The 19,707-nt window shown below is 41.6% G+C and overlaps 1 protein-coding gene across 2 annotated transcripts in view; it reads right to left on the reverse strand.

Moving 5' to 3' along the window:
- The window catches only part of tmprss3a (transmembrane serine protease 3a), a 92,748-nt gene that overhangs the window by 60,435 nt on the left and 12,606 nt on the right, over positions 1–19,707 (reverse strand). For both annotated transcript variants that reach the window (XM_088353256.1, XM_088353257.1), the window contains 2 exons: positions 6,024–6,147; positions 5,819–5,938 (listed from right to left, as the gene is read on the reverse strand). In XM_088353256.1, the coding sequence (XP_088209382.1) occupies positions 5,819–5,938; positions 6,024–6,147 (244 nt within the window). The remainder of the gene's footprint in view (positions 1–5,818; positions 5,939–6,023; positions 6,148–19,707) is intronic.

Consider the following 19,707-nt stretch of genomic DNA (forward strand, 5'->3'; position numbering starts at 1 on the left):
CATACTCAGTTTTCTTAGATGAATTATTTGAACTGTTGTCCTAGTAACCTACGCAGACAAAATAATAATTATGGGGGACTTTAAAATTCACATGAACTCCCCTCTCAGTTCACTTACTGTTGCGCAGGGTTGGGTAGGGTTACTTTAACTGTATTACTTTCAATTACTTTTGGATTACTCCAATACCAAATATGCTAATAAAAGACAAAATAAACTAAATATGAATACAATTACTAAATTTTGTGCAGGCTTGGGGAGTAACAGAATACATGGAACGGCAAAAAGGATGTTGGCAAGCTGTTTGGATTTATTTTCATTTTGTTTCTGTTGCATTTTATGTTAGTTTTGCCGGAGATCAAAGAGATCAAAGCCAGGAGAGAAAGCTTACCACGTGTTGTGAGTCATAATTTTTTTCTTTTATTAGCATATTTGGTATTAGAGTAATCCAAAAGTAATTGAAAGTCATTCAGTTAAAGTAACCCTACCCAACCCTGGTTGTTGCGTTTCGGTCTTTAATTGACACGTGTGGTTTGAATCAACTGATTGATTCGCCGACTCATAAAGATGGAAACACACTAGACTTGGTTTTGATTTGAGGAGTTTCAACCTCAAATGTGACGGTGTTACTGTGTACTACCCTTATTTCTGATCATTATTTAGTTACATTTAAGGTGCTGGCTAAATGTTGTATTTAAGAAACTAAAGGATTTAGCGGAGGCAATACTAGCACTGGCATAGTTTCTGAGCTCTTGATCTTCTTTCAGGAGTAGTTGCGTTGTTTCCTTTATATAAAGGCTCTATTGACTCACTCATGAATGAGTTTAATGTTACCTAGTTAATGCTGGCTAGTGTCCTAGATTCCGTGGCGCCCCTACGGCTTAAATGATGACCTAAAAGACACGCGTCTTGGTTTACTGATGAAACTAGATCGCTTAAACAAGACTGCAGGAAATCAAGCTTAAGGTTTTCCGTCAAACCTGGCGTGACAGCTTGTTTAAGTATAAAGCAGCCCTTGCCTCAGCCTATTTTTCGAAGGTTATTGCGACACCATCTGGAGGGACGAAAGCATGACCAACTTGGGTGCAGAGGTGCCTAACTTGTTTGGGTGTTTGGGCAATTGGGTTGGCCATGGTCCAAAACATTTTTTGTGTTTTTCTGTTGTTATTTATTTTCTTTGTTATTGTATGTGTGTGTCTTGCTGTCGGTCACCCCTCTTGAGGGATATGACCAAGGTAGATAGATAGATATTTCGACACAAAAGACTAAGCCAAAAATCCATCGCTAACGAGGCAACAAATTATTCCAGATAGTTCTACCCATTCATCCCATGACTTTATGGTCTTCTTTGATAAGATTCAATGAATACGTGAAGAAATTTCTAAAGACAATGTTAATACATCACATATTAAAGGTCTGAAATCTATAGACATAATAATAATAATAATAATAATTTCCTTGTATTGTCATTCTGTGTAACAATGTACACAGAACGAAATGTCGATTGCACCTGACCCGTTGTACAGGAATGTTTTCCCGATTTAGTGATCTGTCACTTGATAATCTTAAACAGGTGTTGAATACGGCCAAACCGACTACTTGCATGTTAGACACGCTTCCGGGTTCGCTGATCAAAGGTCTTTTTGGGGTCCTTGGACCTTCAGTTCTTAATATTATAAACATATCACTCTCCTCAGGTGTAGTTCCAGCGGCTTTTAAGTCCACTGTTATTAAACCTACACTAAAACGACCCAACCTTGATTTAGGAACCCTATGTAATTATAGACCTGTGTCAAATCTACCGTTGCTTTCTAAAGTACTTGAAAAGGTTGTGGCACAGCAGCTGAATTACTTTATATCCGAGAATGATCTTTTTGAATCCACGCAATCAGGATTCAGGGCTAACGACTCTACTGAGACAGCCCTGATTAAGGTAACCAATGATCTACTGGCAATGGACTCATTCTTGCTGCTGCTGGAACTTAGTGCTGCCTTTGACACTGTGAACTATAATATCTTACCAAAACAGTTAGAAAAATGGATTGGTCTCTCAGGAACCGTCTTCTGATGGTCTCTATGCTGTCTCAGTCGGATGCGGGGATTATAATTCATGCGTTTGTTACTTCCTGTCTCGATTATTGTAATGCACTACTCTCTTTGATCAGCGAACCCGGAAGCGTGTCTAACATGCAAGTAGTCGGTTTGGCCGTATTCAACACCTGTTTAAGATTATCAAGTGACAAGACAGCGGCGTGACCCCCGAACGAGGACATCAAGCGCTCGGTGCTACGACCACTCGACATCAAGCGCTCGGTGCTACGACCACTCGGGAGTGTTTATTAGCCACGGACTGCTATGTCAACAAGACCCAGCGGCCTACAAAGCAGCGAAGCAGAGTGGCAAGACAGCGGCGTGACGAGGAAGCGGGCCGGGCTAACAGCTAGGCTAAAGGCTAACCCCTCTAACATCCATTTTGCTCTCCAACGTTCACTCTCTGGACAATAAACTGGACCATTTAACAACTGGAAGTGGCATCGAACCGCGAGATGACGAACTGCTGCGCTAAAATTCTGACGAAGACTTGGTTAATCTTATCTATCCCGGCTGACGTTCAAAGAACCTGTGCGGGTCAGATGTATCGACATTTCGTTCTGTATACACGTGTACACGAATGACAATAAAGTAAATCTGAATCTGAATCCGGTCTCCCAAAGTCCAAAATCAAGAGCCTTCAGCTGGTACAAAATGCTGCAGCGAGGCTTTTAACTAAGACAAGAAAGTTTGATCACATTACCCCAATTTTAGCTGACCTGCATTGGCTTCCTGTTAGCTTAAGATGTGATTTTAAGGTTCTGTTGGTAGATTACAAAATCACGCAAGGACTTGCTCCCTCATATCTTTTAGATTTTATTCCCCCCTATGTTCCGGTCCGGAGACTTCGCTCTGAAAATGCTGGGTCTACTAGTGATCCCAAGAGCCAAGAAGAGATTCGCAGGTTCGAGAGCGTTCTCCAATCTGCCCGCGGTGCTGTGGAATGCTCTTCCCCCTGAGATTCGATCTGCAAACTCAGTGGAAATGTTTAAATCTAAGCTTAAAATACACTACTATTCTATAGTATATGAATAACCTATATTTTATGTTGACAATATCTATCTCTGTATTATTTGCCCTCATGTAAGTTTTAGATCAGGTGATGGTGTCATAACAGTTTTTGGTTTGAAATAATCTGTGGTCTGTGCAGCCCTTTTACACTCTTTGTGATTAAGGGCGATACAAATAAACCTGACTTATATTTACTTATAGCGCACTGTGTGTTGTTGTGTATGTTTACTGTACGTTTCTTAACAAATTACAAGCGAATATCCAGACACTTCTCAGACAGCGCATTCCATGTATGGTGATTCCTGACTCTCCTCATATAACCTCTATGCCAGGGGTCGGGAACCGTTTTGACCCAATGAGCCATCAAAACAAAATATACATATTTTCTTGGGGTGAGAGAGAGCCACACAATATATTCTAAGATACAATATGACAAAAACACCATACCCGCTCTACAGACAAAAGCCAATTATTCAGCACATTTTATTTCACTTTATGAGGTTTGATCATTTAAAATAAATTACGAAACAATATTAATGCTACAGCCTGTATCCCATATCAATATTGACATATCGTTCAAAATTGACTTAAAAATGTTGAAGCTCATTTTGACCATCATTTTTTGTCCTTAATAGTGGTTTAAAAATCTCACACAATACTCCTGGCGAGGATACCGACGTATTTACCTTCAGCGCAAATGGTGCTGGGTGAGAGAGAGAGGGAGAGCCCCGTATTTATAGCTCCATCCACTCCTACTGCTCCCCCAATAAAATTGCACTTGATGATTATCTGGCATTTTTGGGTGTTTAATGTTTGGGTAGTGGGTTTTCATCATAAAGTGTCTTAAAAGTAAACACAGATAGTTTAATGTGTTTTCATATAAATGATCGCTTAAATGCGTACAGCGCATGTTAGTGTAACACCGTGACTGTAAACTGGAATCGAGACTGTGCCTTATATACTGTATACTGGACCGAACCATTGCACCTATTAGTGATGCTCTGTCTTTGCATAAAGTAAAACAGGATTCTCAGAGAAATTTTGTCATTGCCCAATTTTATCTCAGAGCCATATGTACTCATGAAAAGAAAAAATATCTGGCTTGCGAGCATTAGGTTCCTGACAACTGCGCTATGCTCTGTTAGACTATGTATTGCTGCCACACTCATGGTTGTTTTGTGTTTCCTCCTATCTAGCCAATGAAAGCCTGGAGTTATGAACTCTCAGTGAGGTTCCCATCAGTATGGGGAGAGCATGTTTTCTCCACATAGAAACTCAAATACCACTGTGAGAGATATTCAAGATGTAAACTCTTTGTTGGCGGAATTATTCAGATAAAAACACTTATTGAGTTTTTAATCTACATGGTGGATGCCTCAGCCCGCCCGGCACAGCTATCTTGGTCGGCTGCTCTGGGCGAACTAACCTACATCCAGTCAGTAGGCGTGGTTTATTGACGTCACACATAAACAGGAAATGAAGTCACACATGAGTGCGACTTCACATTAAAATGAAATTAGACTGAAAAACGTATTTACAAATAATAGAATTAGACTGATCTTTGAAACGTGACTATGTGTGTGATGATTGTTTTTATATTAGCAATATAAAAACAGGTTAATTTCATAGCATGGAAGTCTGAGGAATACACAACCAAAAACAGCCAACTTTACAACCACCAAGTCAAGTTAATGAATGAGTTTAAACAAAATGCGCTCTATCTTGAATGTTACACAACTAAATAATTTGTGAAATTCTCATTTTTTGTTTCAAAGTCATCTTTTGAAGTACGGTTCAAGCTAAATGTCTTCAGTTTACAAAAAAATAAAAAATAAATACAATTAATTACAGACGCTCCCATACTTACGACCATTCGACTTACGTAAAACGGTAGACACGAACATTTTTTTCGAGAAGTCGAAAAATAAGTAAGTTGGATTTTGTATTGTGTGCCCCTTTTTCCGAGTTCAGGACATTACTGTAGTGCTTTTTTCCGCCTCTACCGGTGAGTGGTGGCGCTGTGAGAGGTCACCCAGCTTCCTGGTTCGTGTGTAAATATTCTATACTGTATCTCCAGCGTGTGGAGAACTTTAACATTTTTATTGTTTAATATCTCGTGCATCCATTTAATATGGTTGGTGTAAAGTGTAAAGAGGTGAGCCGTTTCATTTGAAATGTAAGTGTAATATGGAATCCTGATGCTGTTGAGTAAATGGTTGGATTGCTTTTATTCAGCCACTTTTTACCATGGAGGAGGAAGTTGCCCAACTGTTCAAAATTAAGTTAAACTTAACTTTATCTATCTTTATAGAGAATATTATTTTAGTACAAAACAATACAGGTTACGTAACAAGCCTTAAACATAGTTATATGAACCTTAAACATACAAAATATAGCAATGAAGCAAACTTACGAACAAATTCAACTTACGAACAATTGTCCGTAACTGATCTGGTTGTAGTAGGGGAGTGTCTGTACTCATTTTGCTCTAATGCTTATTGAGGAGGCAGCCAAAAAAAAAATTTGCGCAAGAAAATATAATGATTAAACTGGATGTGTAAGGATGCAGAAACACTCTTACAAACACTTAAGCCTTCAAGTATGCATCAGGGTAAATTACATTGTTGATCTTGTTATGCTGGGAAAAAAAGCGGCAAATTCAAATGATGCCGTTGGTTGGAACTTGTGATATTCAAATTGCAGTTTTGAATCGTCGTACCTGAGAGTTGAGATGTTTTGCAGTTTAACAATTTGTGATTGTTTCTGATTGATGGACACTAGATTAGACTGAAGTTCCTGCTCAATAGAGGTAAAGGAGATGAAAAAGGACTCCCTGTAACTGCCAAAGAAAAAAAATATTCATCAGATAATTACAGTTTAAATATTTAGATGTACAGTACAGTGAAGAAAATTGAAAGAAACACCTGGTATATCCCAACTGCTTGCAGGCTGAGAGTCCAAGCCAGTTATTCCAGTCTTCTGAGCAAACAGTTTGCCACACACCACCTTTTTGGACCTGCAGGACTGAACTCTGCCCACTGAGGCGCACTAACATAAACAACGTTTGAAGTTGGTCACGAGCAGCCATGGGCACATTACTTTAAAAAAGTAATTAGTTACAGTCACTACTTCTTCCAAAAAGTAACAGAGTTAGTAAGAGAGTTTACCCGTAAAAGTAACCGGCTTGGGGGTAGGGGGTTTGTTGGGGTGCGGCTTTCGGGGGGCAAAAATGGAAAAAAGAAAAAAGGGAAAAATACAATATCAAAATGAAACGAGAGATAAAATAAGAACAAACTTAACAATTTTATACGAACACATTAAAAGTGAAAAACACTGCACAGTTAAAATATTTATAAATCTATAAAAAAAGATAAAATGTATTTTTTAACCTTTTTATGCTCAACTAATTTAAAGTCAACATCACAGAATCACCCCAAAATGCTTACTGACCAATCTTAAGAGAAAAACAGGGTCCCGGAGAGAACCAGCTATGGTTTGGTGGGAAGCCAGGTCCCTTTGTTCACTTCCAAGGGAAGGTTCATAGAGATGTTTCGTTCGCAAAAAATACAAGTCGGGTGCTGTCAAAACTCAGCCCTCATTCACCCATTCTTTCGGCGCATTTGTAAAACTGTACTTGTCATCACTATCTGACTACAGTATATGATAGTCACTATTTTGAATGGCGACAAGATCTGATATACGTGATCAGTGCCCCCCTTTTTCAGGCAGGGAGTTTACTACCCAAAGCCAGCCCACTTAGCCATAAAGGAAGAATTGGCACGAATGGAACAGCAGCGAGCTCTTATGATGCATTTTTATTGGGAAAATGTTCAGGTATACCTGTATGTTGATAAGTTAACAGACAACACTTTATCATTTTAATTCAAAGTGAAATTATATAAAGATTTTGATTAAGATGAAAACATATTTACCTATGTACATGGGCGTAACCACCCTGTTTTTGGGGGTGCTCGAGTACCCCAAAATTCAAGCCAACCCCCCCCAAAAAATGATAGCATTTTTGAAAACTAATTATTTTCCTTGATAAAGGACGGGATAGGTTTAAATATAATGAAAAATGCAAACTAAAATACAGAAAAAGTTAAACAGAACAAAAATATGAACACTGCAGCATCCGAAATACAGTACGAAATAAGTCTATTTGATTCCAGGCACCATTCTCGCTCCTTTATCGCTTGGCTAATGTCACCTGAGGCATAGCAGCGGAGCCTGTGGAGACCGTTAGAGTACAGACGCTCCCCTACTTTATTTTGAAAGCCCAAGATTGCCATCATCATTATGACCGTTCAACTTACGAAAAATGGTAGATACGATCAATTTTTTCGGGATGTCGAAAAATATCCAGACATTGCTATAATTTAGATTTCGTATTGTGTGCACCTTTTTTTGAGTACAGGACATTACTGTAGTGCTTCTTCTGCCGCTACTGGCGTGTGGTAGCGCTGTGAAAGGTCACCCAGCATCCACCCCAAAGAAGAAATCCCGCTTCTACTTCCTAGTTCATGTGTTATTTATCTTTATAGAGCATATCATTTTATAAAACGTTTAGTACAAAACAATGCAGGTAACTTAAACAAGCCTTAAACATACTTATATAAACTGAACAATCATTTGTAAGTTGAACAGCATCTGTAATTTATTTTGGAAGCCCAAGAGTGCCATCATTAAACTAAAAAAAAGGAACATTCAGTTCATAAAAACGGCCGTGAAATGAACATTGAATTGATAAAGACGGCCTTAAAATGAACATTCAATTGATAAAAACAGCCTTTTGAAAAGAACATCAAGCACGGAGTCGACGTTGTCGTTGATTCGGCGGATTTCATTCGAAAACCAGTGCAGGAAGGAGGCCGATTCTCCTGCTTTCCGAGATCGGCCATTGTTGACGCTGGCAAACATGGCGGCGCTACTTTGTAAAGCGACCAAAAGCCGGGGAAACTAAGTCCGGCGAAATAACTTGAGAGAGGGCGATCAGGTGAGGCGATCAGCGGCCGGTGCCGTAAGAGAAGCGTGAAGTTTTCAAGATGCCGAGCAGAGATAAAGAACTCGAGGAAATTAAAAAGTCACTCGGATTTTTAATGGATAAAATGGATATAGTCACTGAACAACAAGACACAATCTTGAGTTTAATGGCTGAAATCAAAGACCTAAAAAACGAAAACATGGAGAAAGACAAGAGGATTATTGCGCTTGAAGGACGCGTAGCAGATCTGGAACAGTACACCAGGATAAATGACATTGTTATCACCGGTCTCGACATTAAACCTCAGACCTATGCCAAGGCTGTGGCAAATAAAAATAATGCAACGGATGCTGATGAAGATTCTGCTGAGCAACAGGTCATTGCTTTTATGAGCAAAAAAGGCATATTCATCAATGCTGAGGACATAGAAGCATGCCACCAATTAACAAGGGGTGAGAACCGACCTAAGGTGACCATCATGAGATTTATCAACAGAAACATGAAATCCTTAAGCAAGGAAAAAAACTAAAAGGGACTAATGTTTATTTAAATGAACACTTAAGCAAAAAAAAAAACTCTGACATTGCAAGACAGGCTCGATTTTTGAGAAAAACGAACAAAATACAAGGAACTTGGACTTCAAACTGCAGAGTATACATAAAGTTAAACGGCACTCCAGAAGAAGCAAAAATACTTTATGTCCGAGAAATGCAGGAGCTGGACTGATTTGCCTGAAGTGTAACAATGGAATCCTGGACTGACAATATGGACACCTTTATTACAAATCACAATAAAAAAATCCATCATAATATTAGGCCATGATTTACCGGAACGGAGCATTGTTGATCACACTGACTCCAATAATTCAAGATTAGATGACTTCGATCCTGACCACAAATTCCTATCAGTTAGCTCAGACAATTGCAAATATACTGGAAATGAATACAATACTTTTGTTAAATCTGAAGGCGAATTCTCAATAATACACTTTAACAGTAGAAGTATGTACACACATTTTGATGACATCACTGAATACTTAAAACAATTTAAGAACCAGTTTAGTGTTATTGCAGTTTCTGAAACGTGGTTCAGTGAGGAAAGGGGTGTAAATTTTGAATTAAACAACTATAATCTGAACTATGTAAATAGAACAAACAAACTAGGAGGTGGAGTAGCTATATATGTGCACAAAATAAAATCGAAAATATTACAAAACATGTCATCTGTCATTGACGATTTACTTGAATATGTTACAATAGAAATTATAAATGAAAAAGGAAAAATATTATAGTCAGTTGTGTGTATAGATCACCGGGCTCAAAGCTGAAAATTTTCACAAACTGGGCTGAAAAAACGTTCAACAATAAGCACCAAAACACTATTCATTTGTGGAGATTTCAACATCGATCTAATGAATCCAAACAAACATAAAAACATTGATGACTATATTAATATGATGTACAGTATGAGTTTGTACCCAACTATATTAAAGCCTAGTAGATTCACGTCACACAGTGCAACACTCATTGACAATGTATTTACAAATATGGAATTTACAAACGTCAACGGGTTACTGGTTTGTGATATTTCTGATCACCTACCAGTATTTACAGTGTACGATGAAAAGGTTACTAGACAAGAATCAATTAAGGATTATGTTTACAAACGAGTTAGAATTGAAGAGACTATTATATCACTCTATGATGACTTAGTTAAACAAAACTGGAATGCTATATATGGTACAGATGATGTGGATCGTGCGTTTGACATATTTTGGAAATATTCACCAACAAGTATAACAAAAATTGCTCAATGAGACAAACTAATATTACGAATAAATCTGTAAACCATCCATGGATAACCAAGGGTTTACATAATGCTTGTATAGAAAATTTATTAAACTAAGAACTGAGGAAGCCGAATCCCGATATAAAACATAAAAACAAATTGACCAATTTATTACATCATAACAAAAGTAATATCAAAGGTATTTGGGATATATTAAATAGTATAATAAAAGGAAAGAATGTAAGCAATGCATATCCAAACTATTTTATTGATAAGAACAGTGAAAATTATAATTTAAATCAAGTTGTGGAGAATTTCAATAGTTATTTTGTAAATGTTGGACCAGAGCTCGCTGCAAATATCCCAGAGTGCAGTGGTAAACAATTTCAGTCACTGATAAAAATGAACTCCAAGACCATGTTTTATCTGGGGTTACGGAATCAGAAATCTTAGACGTGGTTAACAACTGTAAAAACAAAACGTCTATGGATTGTTTTGACATCAATATGGTACTAATTGAGCAAATTATAAATAGCATTGTGAAACCATTGACCTACATCTGTAATCTATCATTTCTAACAGGCAAATTTCCAAATAAAATGAAAATAGCAAAAAGTTATACCAATATACAAAAATGGGAACAAGCACATTTTTACAAACTATAGATCGGTATCTCAGTTCTCTAAAATATTAGAGAGACTTTACAATAATAGACTAGAACAATTTGTAGATAAACATAAATTGATTAATGAAAGTCAATATGGTTTTAGAGCAAACAGATCAGCAACAATGGCAATTATTGATGCAGTAGAAGAAATCACCCATAGTATAGAAAAGAAGAGATACGCAGTCGGGGTATTTATTGACTTAAAAAAAGCATTTGATACCATTAATCATAATATACTATTAAAAAAACTGGAAAGATATGGCATCAGGGTAGTGGCTTTGCAATGGATTCAAAGTTATTTGACGGGGAGGAAGCAATATGTAAAAATGGGAGAGTTTTCATCTGAATATTTGGACAGCTGTTGTGGAGTACCACAGGGTTCTATCCTGGGACCAAAGCTATTTAATTTATATATTAACGATATTTTTAATGTTTCAAAACTATTGAAAATAGTAATATTTGCAGACGACACTAACATTTTCTCTCCTCCTTGATCTGCTACCTTATCGTGGTGGAGGAGTTTGTGTGTCCCAATGATCCTAGGAGCCATGTTGTCAGGGGCTTTAAACCCCTGGTAGGGTCACCCATGGCAAACAGGTCCAAGGTGAGTGGCCAGACAAAACGCAGATCAGAAGACCCCTAATGATGAGACAAAACTTTGGTCCTCGATTTCCCTCGCCCGGACGCGGGTTACCGGGACCCCCTTCTGGAGCCAGGCCTGGAGGTGGGGTCCGCTGGCGAGCGCCTGTTGGCCGGACCCTTACCCACGGGGGCCGGCCGGGCACAGCCCGAAGGGACGACGTGGGACCCTCTTCCCATGGGCTCACCACCTGTAGGAGGGGCCAAAGGGGTCGGGTGCGCAGAGAGCTGGGTAGCAGCCAAGGGAGGGGTCCTTGGCGCGACAATCCCCGGCTACAGAAACATGGAACGTTACCTCTCAGGCAGGGAAGGAGCCCGAGTTGGTGCGTGAGGTTGAGAAATTCCGACTAGATATAGTCGGACTCACCTCTACGCACGGCTTGGGCTCTGGTACCAGTCCTCTCGAGAGGGGTTGGACTCTCTTCCACTCTGGAGTTGCCCGTGGTGAGAGGCGCAGAGCCGGTGTGGGCATATTAATTGCTCCACGGCTCGGCGCCTGTACGTTGGGGTTCACCCCGGTAGACGAGAGGGTAGCCTCCCTCTGCCTTCGGGTGGGGGGACGGGTCCTGACTGTTTGCGCTTATGCACCAAATAGCAGTTCGGAGTACCCACGCTTCTTGGGGTCCTTAGAGGGTGTGCTTGAGAGCGCGCCCCCTGGGGACTCCCTCGTACTGCTGGGAGACTTCAACGCTCATGTGGGCAATGACAGTGAGACCTGGAGGGGCGTGATTGGGAAGAACAGCCCCCCTGACCTGAACCCGAGTGGTGTTTCGTTATTGGACTTCTGTGCTCGTCATGGTCTGTCCATAATGAACACCATGTTCAGACATAAGGGTGTCCATATGTGCACTTGGTACCAGGACACCCTAGGCCGTAGTTCGATGATCGACTTTGTCATCGTTTCGTCGGACCTGCGGCTGCATGATCTGGACACTCGGGTGAAGAGAGGGGCGGAGCTGTCAACTGATCACCACCTGGTGGTGAGTTGGCTTCGATGGTGGGGGAAGATGCCGGCCCGACCCGGCAGACCCAAGCGTGTTGTGAGGGTCTGTTGGGAACGGCTGGCAGAATCTCCTGTCAGAAGAAGTTTCAATTCACACCTCCGGCAGAACTTCGCCCATGTCCCGAGGGAGGCGGGGGACATTGAGTCCGAGTGGACCATGTTCCGCGCCTCCATTGTCGAGGCGGCTGATCGGAGCTGTGGCCGTAAGGTAGTTGGTCCCTGCCGCGGCGGCAACCCTCAGACCCGTTGATGGTCACCGGCGGTGAGGGATGCCGTCAAGCTGAAGAAGGAGTCTTATCGGGCCTTCCTGGCCTGTGGGACTCTGGAAGCAGCTGGCAGGTATCGGCTGGCCAAGCGGAATGCGGCTTCGGCGGTTGCCGAGGCAAAAACTCGGGCATGGGAGGAGTTTGGCGAGGCCATGGAAGCCGACTTCGGGGTAATTCTGGTCCACCATCCGACGTCTTAGGGGGGGAAGCGGTGTGCCATCGACACTGTGTATAGTGCCGATGGGGCGCTGCTGACCTCGACCCGGGACGTTGTGAATCGGTGGGCGGAGTACTTCGAAGACCTCCTCAATCCCACCGGCACGTCTTCCTCTGGGGAAGCAGAGCCTGAGGACTCTGGGTTGGGCTCTCGTATCACTGGGGTTGAAGTCACCAAGGTTTAGACCTAAGATTTATGGCCCGAGCCCGAACCCGAGGCAATTTCGGGCCGGGTCGGGCCTGAAATGTCAGTCATACGGTCGGGTTCGGTCCTGCTTTTTTTTTTTTTTTTTTTTTTTTTTTTTTATTAATTAATAATTATAAATATATGTTCATTAAAAATATATACTTAAACTATGTATGGATACTAGACCAAGGAATATAGTAAATCAAATAAATATTATTTGTGTACAATTAGTTGTGATTGCGGAAATCATAGCGTACAGTGACGTTGGTGACTTTTCCATCCGCATTAACAAACGCATTTTGTAAAATACGATCGCGCTTTATTGTTTAAATAAACGCGTTATATAGACTAGGATCTCCCAATTGTTATAATTAGCTCGCTTTATTGTTTTAATAAGCGTTTTATATAGAATACGATCGCTTTTGTCGGAAGCGTACATTGACGTTGGTGACATTTTCATCCGCGTTAAAAAACGCAATTTGCAGAATAAAATCACGCTTTATTGTTTAAATAAACGCGTTATATAGACTAGGATCTCCCAATTATTATAATTAGCTCGCTTTATTGTTTTAATAAGCGTTTTATATAGAATACGATCAGGGGGGGGGGGGGGGGAATTTGCATAGGAGTCGGAAAAGGGCACAACACGTCAACACCCCCTGAATGAAAGTGCTGCGCTAAAATCTTAAGGACGTACTACTACTGCTGCTGTGGATTATGGCCCAATGATCAAGTCGTCAAAATGACGGACGCCCTTAAATGTTTTCGCTACCTCAAAAAAAAAAAAAAAACGTCAATGACAGATTGTCGCTTAATGTAACATCTGCAGTGCAGACACAGAAATATAAAAGATGTAAATGTTTATACAGTTTTATTTAACTTAGGCCTAGATGTTGTAACAAAAGGCAGAGTTTAATTTGTTATCATAAATCACCCCTCCTTATAAATAAAATATGTAATTTCGGGCCCCCTCGGGCCGGGCCAGCAAATCCAGTTAATTAGTCGGGCTCGGTCCGGGTCGGGTTTAATACCCCTCGGGCCTGCGTCGGGCTCGGGTGCTTTTTTTTGGCCCGATCTTACCTCTACCAAGGTTGTCAAAAAACTCCTCGGTGGCAGGGCCCCGGGGGTCGATGAGATCCGCCCGGACTTCATTAAGGCTCTGGATGTTGTGGGCGTGTCATGGTTGACGCGCCTCTGCAACATCGTGTGGACATCGGGGACAGTGCCTCTGGACTGGGGTGGTGGTTCCCGTCTTTAAGAAGGGGGACCGGAGAGTGTGTTCCAACTACAGGGGAATCACACTTCTCAGCCTCCCTGGTAAGGTCTATTCAGGGGTACTGGAGAGGAGGGTCCGCCAGGAAGTCGAATCTCGGATTCAGGAGGAACAGTGTGGTTTTCGTCCTGGCCGTGGAACACTGGACCAGCTCTATACACTCTTCAGGGTCTTTGAGGGTGCATGGGAGTTTGCCTGTCCGGTCTACATGTGTTTTGTGGACTTTGAGAAGGCATTCGACCGTGTTCCTCGGGAGGCCCTGTGGGGGGTGCTTCGGGAGTATGGGGTACCGCACAGTCTTATCCGGGCTGTGCGGTCCCTGTATGCCCGGTGCCAGCGTCTGGTCCGCATTGTAAGTCGGATTCGTTCCCGGTGAGGGTTGGGCTCCGCCAGGGCTGCCCTTTGTCACCGATTCTGTTCATAACTTTTATGGACAGAATTTCTAGGCGCAGCCTTGGCGGGGATGGAGTCCGGTTTGGGGGCCTCAGCATTGCGTCACTGCTCTTTGCAGATGACGTGGTGCTGTTGGCTTCCTCAGGCCGTGATCTTCAGCTCTCGCTGGAGCGATTCGCAGCCGAGTGTGAAGCGGCCGGGATGGGGATCAGCACCTCCAAGTCCGAGGCCATGGTTCTCAGTCGGAAAAGGGTGGTATGCTCCCTCTGGGTCGGGGAGGAGGTCTTGCCCCAAGTGGAGGAGTTCAAGTATCTTGGGGTCTTGTTCACGAGTGAGGGTAGGATGGAACGGGAGATCGACAGACGGGTCGGTGCAGCGTCTGCCGTCATTCGGACCCAGTACCGGTCTGTCGTGGTGAAGAGGGAGCTGAGCTGAAAGGCAAAGCTCTCGATCTACGTTCCTACCCCTCACCTATGGTCATGACCGAAAGAACTCGATCCCGGATACAAGTGGCCGAAATGAGTTTCCTCCGCAGGGTGGCTGGGTTCTCCCTTAGAGATAAGGTGAGAAGCTCAGTCATCCGGGAGGGACTCTGTAGAGCCACTGCTCCTCCGCGTTGAGAGGAGCCAGTTGAGGTGGCTCGGGCATCTAATAAGGATGCCTCCCTCGGGAGGTGTTCCGGGCATGTCCCACCGGCAGGAGGCCCCGGGGGCGGCCCAGGACACGTTGGAGAGACTATGTCTCTCGGCTGGCTTGGGAACGCCTAGGGGTCCCGTCGGATGAGCTGGAGGAAGTGGCTGGGGATAGGGACGTCTGGGCTTCCCTTTTAACGCTGCTGCTCCCGCGACCCGACCTCGGATGAGCGGAAGACAATGGATGGACTAACATTTTCTATTCAAATGATAACTATATTGATTTGGTAACCTGTATTAATTGCGGACTAATTAACCTAAAAGTATGGATGGATATAAATAAATTATCTTTAAATTTAAATAAAACCAAAGTAATATTCTTTGGTAATTGTAAGGCAAATCAAGATTTAGAAGTAAAAATGGATCGTGTCGCAATAGACATTGTATCAGAAATTAAGTTTTTAGGGGTCATAATAGACAATAAATTAAGTTGGAAAACACATATCAGACACATACAAACTAAGGTATCTAAAATCATTTCAATAATTAATAAAACCAAATTTCTTTTAAATTATAATGCATTGTATTTATTATATTGTTTTCTCGTTCTGCCATATTTAACATATTGTGCAGAAGTCTGGGGCAATAATTACAAAAGTTCACTACAGCCCCTTTTTATCCTTCAAAAACGTGCAATAAGAACCATACACAGGGTAGGATATCGGGATCATACCAATATTTTATTCATGCAGTCCAAATTATTAAAATTGGATGATTTAATAAAAATTTTCACTTCACAACTGTTATTTAAGGTCAACAAAAACATAGTGCCAGAAAACATACAAAAATTATTCACTCGGAAAGAGGGAAATTATAACTTGAGGGGCTGTGGTGAATTCAAAATCCCAAAGGTGAGAACCACCAGGAAAAGTATGTGTGTGTCTGTGTGTGGAGTCAGACTTTGGAATAATTTGCAAAATGAGATCAAACAATGTCCAACTATCCATGTGTTCAAATTTAAATACAAAAAAGCATTACTGGCAAAATACAGGGATGAAGAAAATGGGATATGAGGGAGATTGGAAATACTGCATTTCAAACTATGGTTAACTTGTTGTTATTGTTGCTATTATTGCATCAGAACTGTTATAAGTATTGTGTTTATTTTTATTGTTATTATCACTGGTGCCGCAGTGACATTATGCGCATTATGACGTTGAGGGATGGGTATTGCGAAGATTAGTGTATAAAATATGTGATTATTGTAACTATTATAATTATTGATATCTGACCTATGTAATAAGTATATCCATGAGATTTAGTTGTATTGGACACAAGAGGAGCTATCTATAAAATGTATTTAATAGGGAAGATAAAGGGGTAGGAAAAATAAGCATCTGCTTCTGACTACCCCTTTTCGAACATGTTATGTGACATTATTTTGTTGTTGACTCATTGTTTTTAATTTAAATATTTAATTTAACATGTATCACTTTAAGTGAAATGAAAAAATGTTTTTAATGAGCGGGACACTGGGTGTCAACCAAAAAAGCTCTCAACCAAAAAACACCCCATGCCTATCTACAGTATTCAGTCAATTAACTTTTATTTTTTGACCACTAGATGTCACTGCATTGTGTAGTACAACCAGAAAAGAGTGCTGAAGATCACAAGTAAGAATCTGTCTTTCTATCTACCCTGGTCATATCCCTTGAGAGGGGTGACCAGGGTACAAGACAAACACATACAAAAATAAAGAAAATTAAAAAAGGGAAAAAGTAGCAAAAACACAAACAAAAGTTTTTGGACCATTGCCAAACCAAATGCCCAAACACCCAACCAAGTTAAGCACCTCGGCACCCAAGCTGGTCATGCTTTTGTCTCTCCAGATTAAACAGGACACAAGAAAGCGACCATCTCACTCGGGTCAGGGTGACACAACACACTCTTCTGTTCAACAACGGGGACCGACAGCTTCCACTAGTTTACCCCTGCCGCATCATACGGGTGCGCTGCCCGATCCTTACAACACGTATAAATATCCCACTATCCTTTTACAACACCTCTCCACTCATTCCTATCACCAACAAGAGCTCTAGCTTCCATTATATTTAGACCTCTTTCCTGCAGTGCACTCATAACACTATCCATCCACGTCAACCGTGGCCTTCCTCTTGGTCTCCTTCCATTTACTTCTGCTCTGTAGATCCTCTTCAACATTCGCTCCTGATCCATCCTCTCCATGTGTCCAAACCAACCCAGTACTCTCCTATCCACACACTTGCTCAGTTCCACCACTACTCCAGTTCTGTCTCTCACAATTTCATTTCACTATCGATCCAATCTTGTCATTCCTAACATACTCCTCAAACACTTCATCTCAAACATTTAATATCCTTCTCAAATCTGCATTCAGGCTCCAAGTCTCTGCACCATACAACACAGTCGGCACAATCACACTCCCATACAGTCCCCTCTTGACATCCATACTCATACCCTTGTTGCTCATCAGAGAACCCAAAACCTTGCTTCCTTGATTCACTCTGTGCAATACCTCGCACTCCATTCCACCAACTGCAGCCACATCACAACCTAAGTACCTAAAGCTTTCAACTTCTTACAGCACCTGTCCATGCAACCTTATTTCTAACACCATTCCCACTCCATCATGTGAACACTTCATCACCTTAGTCTTCCCAACATTCACACATAACTTACGCCAATCGCACGCGCTTCCAAACTCCATTATCAACCTTCTCAATGTTTCCTCAGAATCAGCCACAAGTGCTGTGTCATCTGCAAACAACAACTGACTTACCTGCCACACCGTTCCACTGTTATCCATCATCCCTACACCTCTGCCAAATACTCTTGCATTCACCTCTCTCACCACACCATCCATTTATACATCAAACAGCCATGGTGACATCACACACCCCTGTCTCACACCAGTCTCACCCCCTACTCTTACACATGCTCTGGGAAGTTGTTGGAAGCATTAAAGAGTTTTTATGTGAACAGCACCCACTCCATACATTACCATCATTTGCCACAACACCTCTCAATCAACTCTGTCTTTTCCAAGTCCATGAAAGCCAAATAAACATCCTTATTTCTTACACACCTGCCGTACTGTGAACACCTGATCCACAAATCCTCTTCCTTTCCTGAAACCACTCTGCTCCTCCATCACCACCTCATCCGTTCTTCCTCCAACTCTCTTAATCTAAACTCTTCCATCCAGCTTACCCGACACGAACAACAAACTGATACCTCTCGAATTGCTACATTCATACTTAGCACCTTTACCCTTATACAATGGCACCACACATGCAGTACACCAATCAACAGGAACCACACCACTTAAAATGCATACATTCAACAAGGGTACTAACCAGTCAATCATAGCCGTGCCACCTTTTTTCAAGCATTCAGCAGTAAAACCATCCAACCCAGGCCCCTTCCCCCTTTCATTTCTTTAACTGCCTCTTGCACCTCCCATGTTTCCACAGGTTTCACATTTAAATCACCCAACACGGGCATTCTCCCCATACTACTGATCGCCTCGACTCACTTCTCTCATCCTCCACATTTAGCAACTCCTCAAAATACTCTGCCCATCTTGTCCTGACTGCACTACTGCTAACCAGCAATCTACCGTCCATATTTTTCACTTTCTCTTCCTTTCCAGACTTGCTTTATTATTCTTTTCACTTCTTTCCAGAACACTTTTGTTCTTTCATCAAAGTTCACTCCTATCTTTTGACACCATTCATCATTTGCTTTCCTTTTAGCTGCTTCCACTCCCACTTTTACTAATCTTTTCTTCACTTTATACCTTTCATACGCATCACACTCTTATCTTGCAGCCACTCCTCAAAGGCACATCTCTCCTCTGTCACAGCCTCTCAGACTTCATCATCCCACCACTCACTTCCTTTCCTAATACCTTGACCAATTTTTCTCATTCCACACACTTTTCGCACTCCTCAACACTGCCTCTTCAAACCACTTTTGTTCCATTTCAACACTCTCCACTTCTACTAATCCGTTCATACTCTTCCCTTAAATTTCTCTTTAAACTCTGTTTTCTTTTTTGCCCTATTCAACGCTGACATTTTCACCTCTTACCTCACACTCTTCTTATGACTAGCCCTCCATGATCCATCTATTCTCAGTTTTTCTTCCACATAAAAGTGATCAGACATACCACGTATTTCACCTCTGTAAACATGCACGTCCAACAATCTACTTCACATCCCTTTCCTAACCACCACATAATCCATCAGTGCTCTGTCCACCATCTCACCACCATCCACTCCGACAAAGGCATACTTATTCTCGTCCCTCTTTTTAAACAATGTATTTGCAATCACCAACTCATTTTCCACACATAACTCAATCAATTTATCCCCACTCTCTCATTTTTTCCTGGTACTCCATACCTACTAATCACATTTACAACTGTTCCATCACCCACTCTAGAATTCAGGTCACCTAGTATTACCACTTTCCACCCTTCTTTTGCGCTTGCCGAATATTCGGACAAATCCTTCCAGA

Source organism: Urocampus carinirostris, chromosome 14, assembly GCF_059441175.1.
Source record: "Urocampus carinirostris isolate Australia breed hairy pipefish chromosome 14, RoL_Ucar_1.0, whole genome shotgun sequence".
NCBI lineage: Eukaryota > Metazoa > Chordata > Actinopteri > Syngnathiformes > Syngnathidae > Urocampus > Urocampus carinirostris.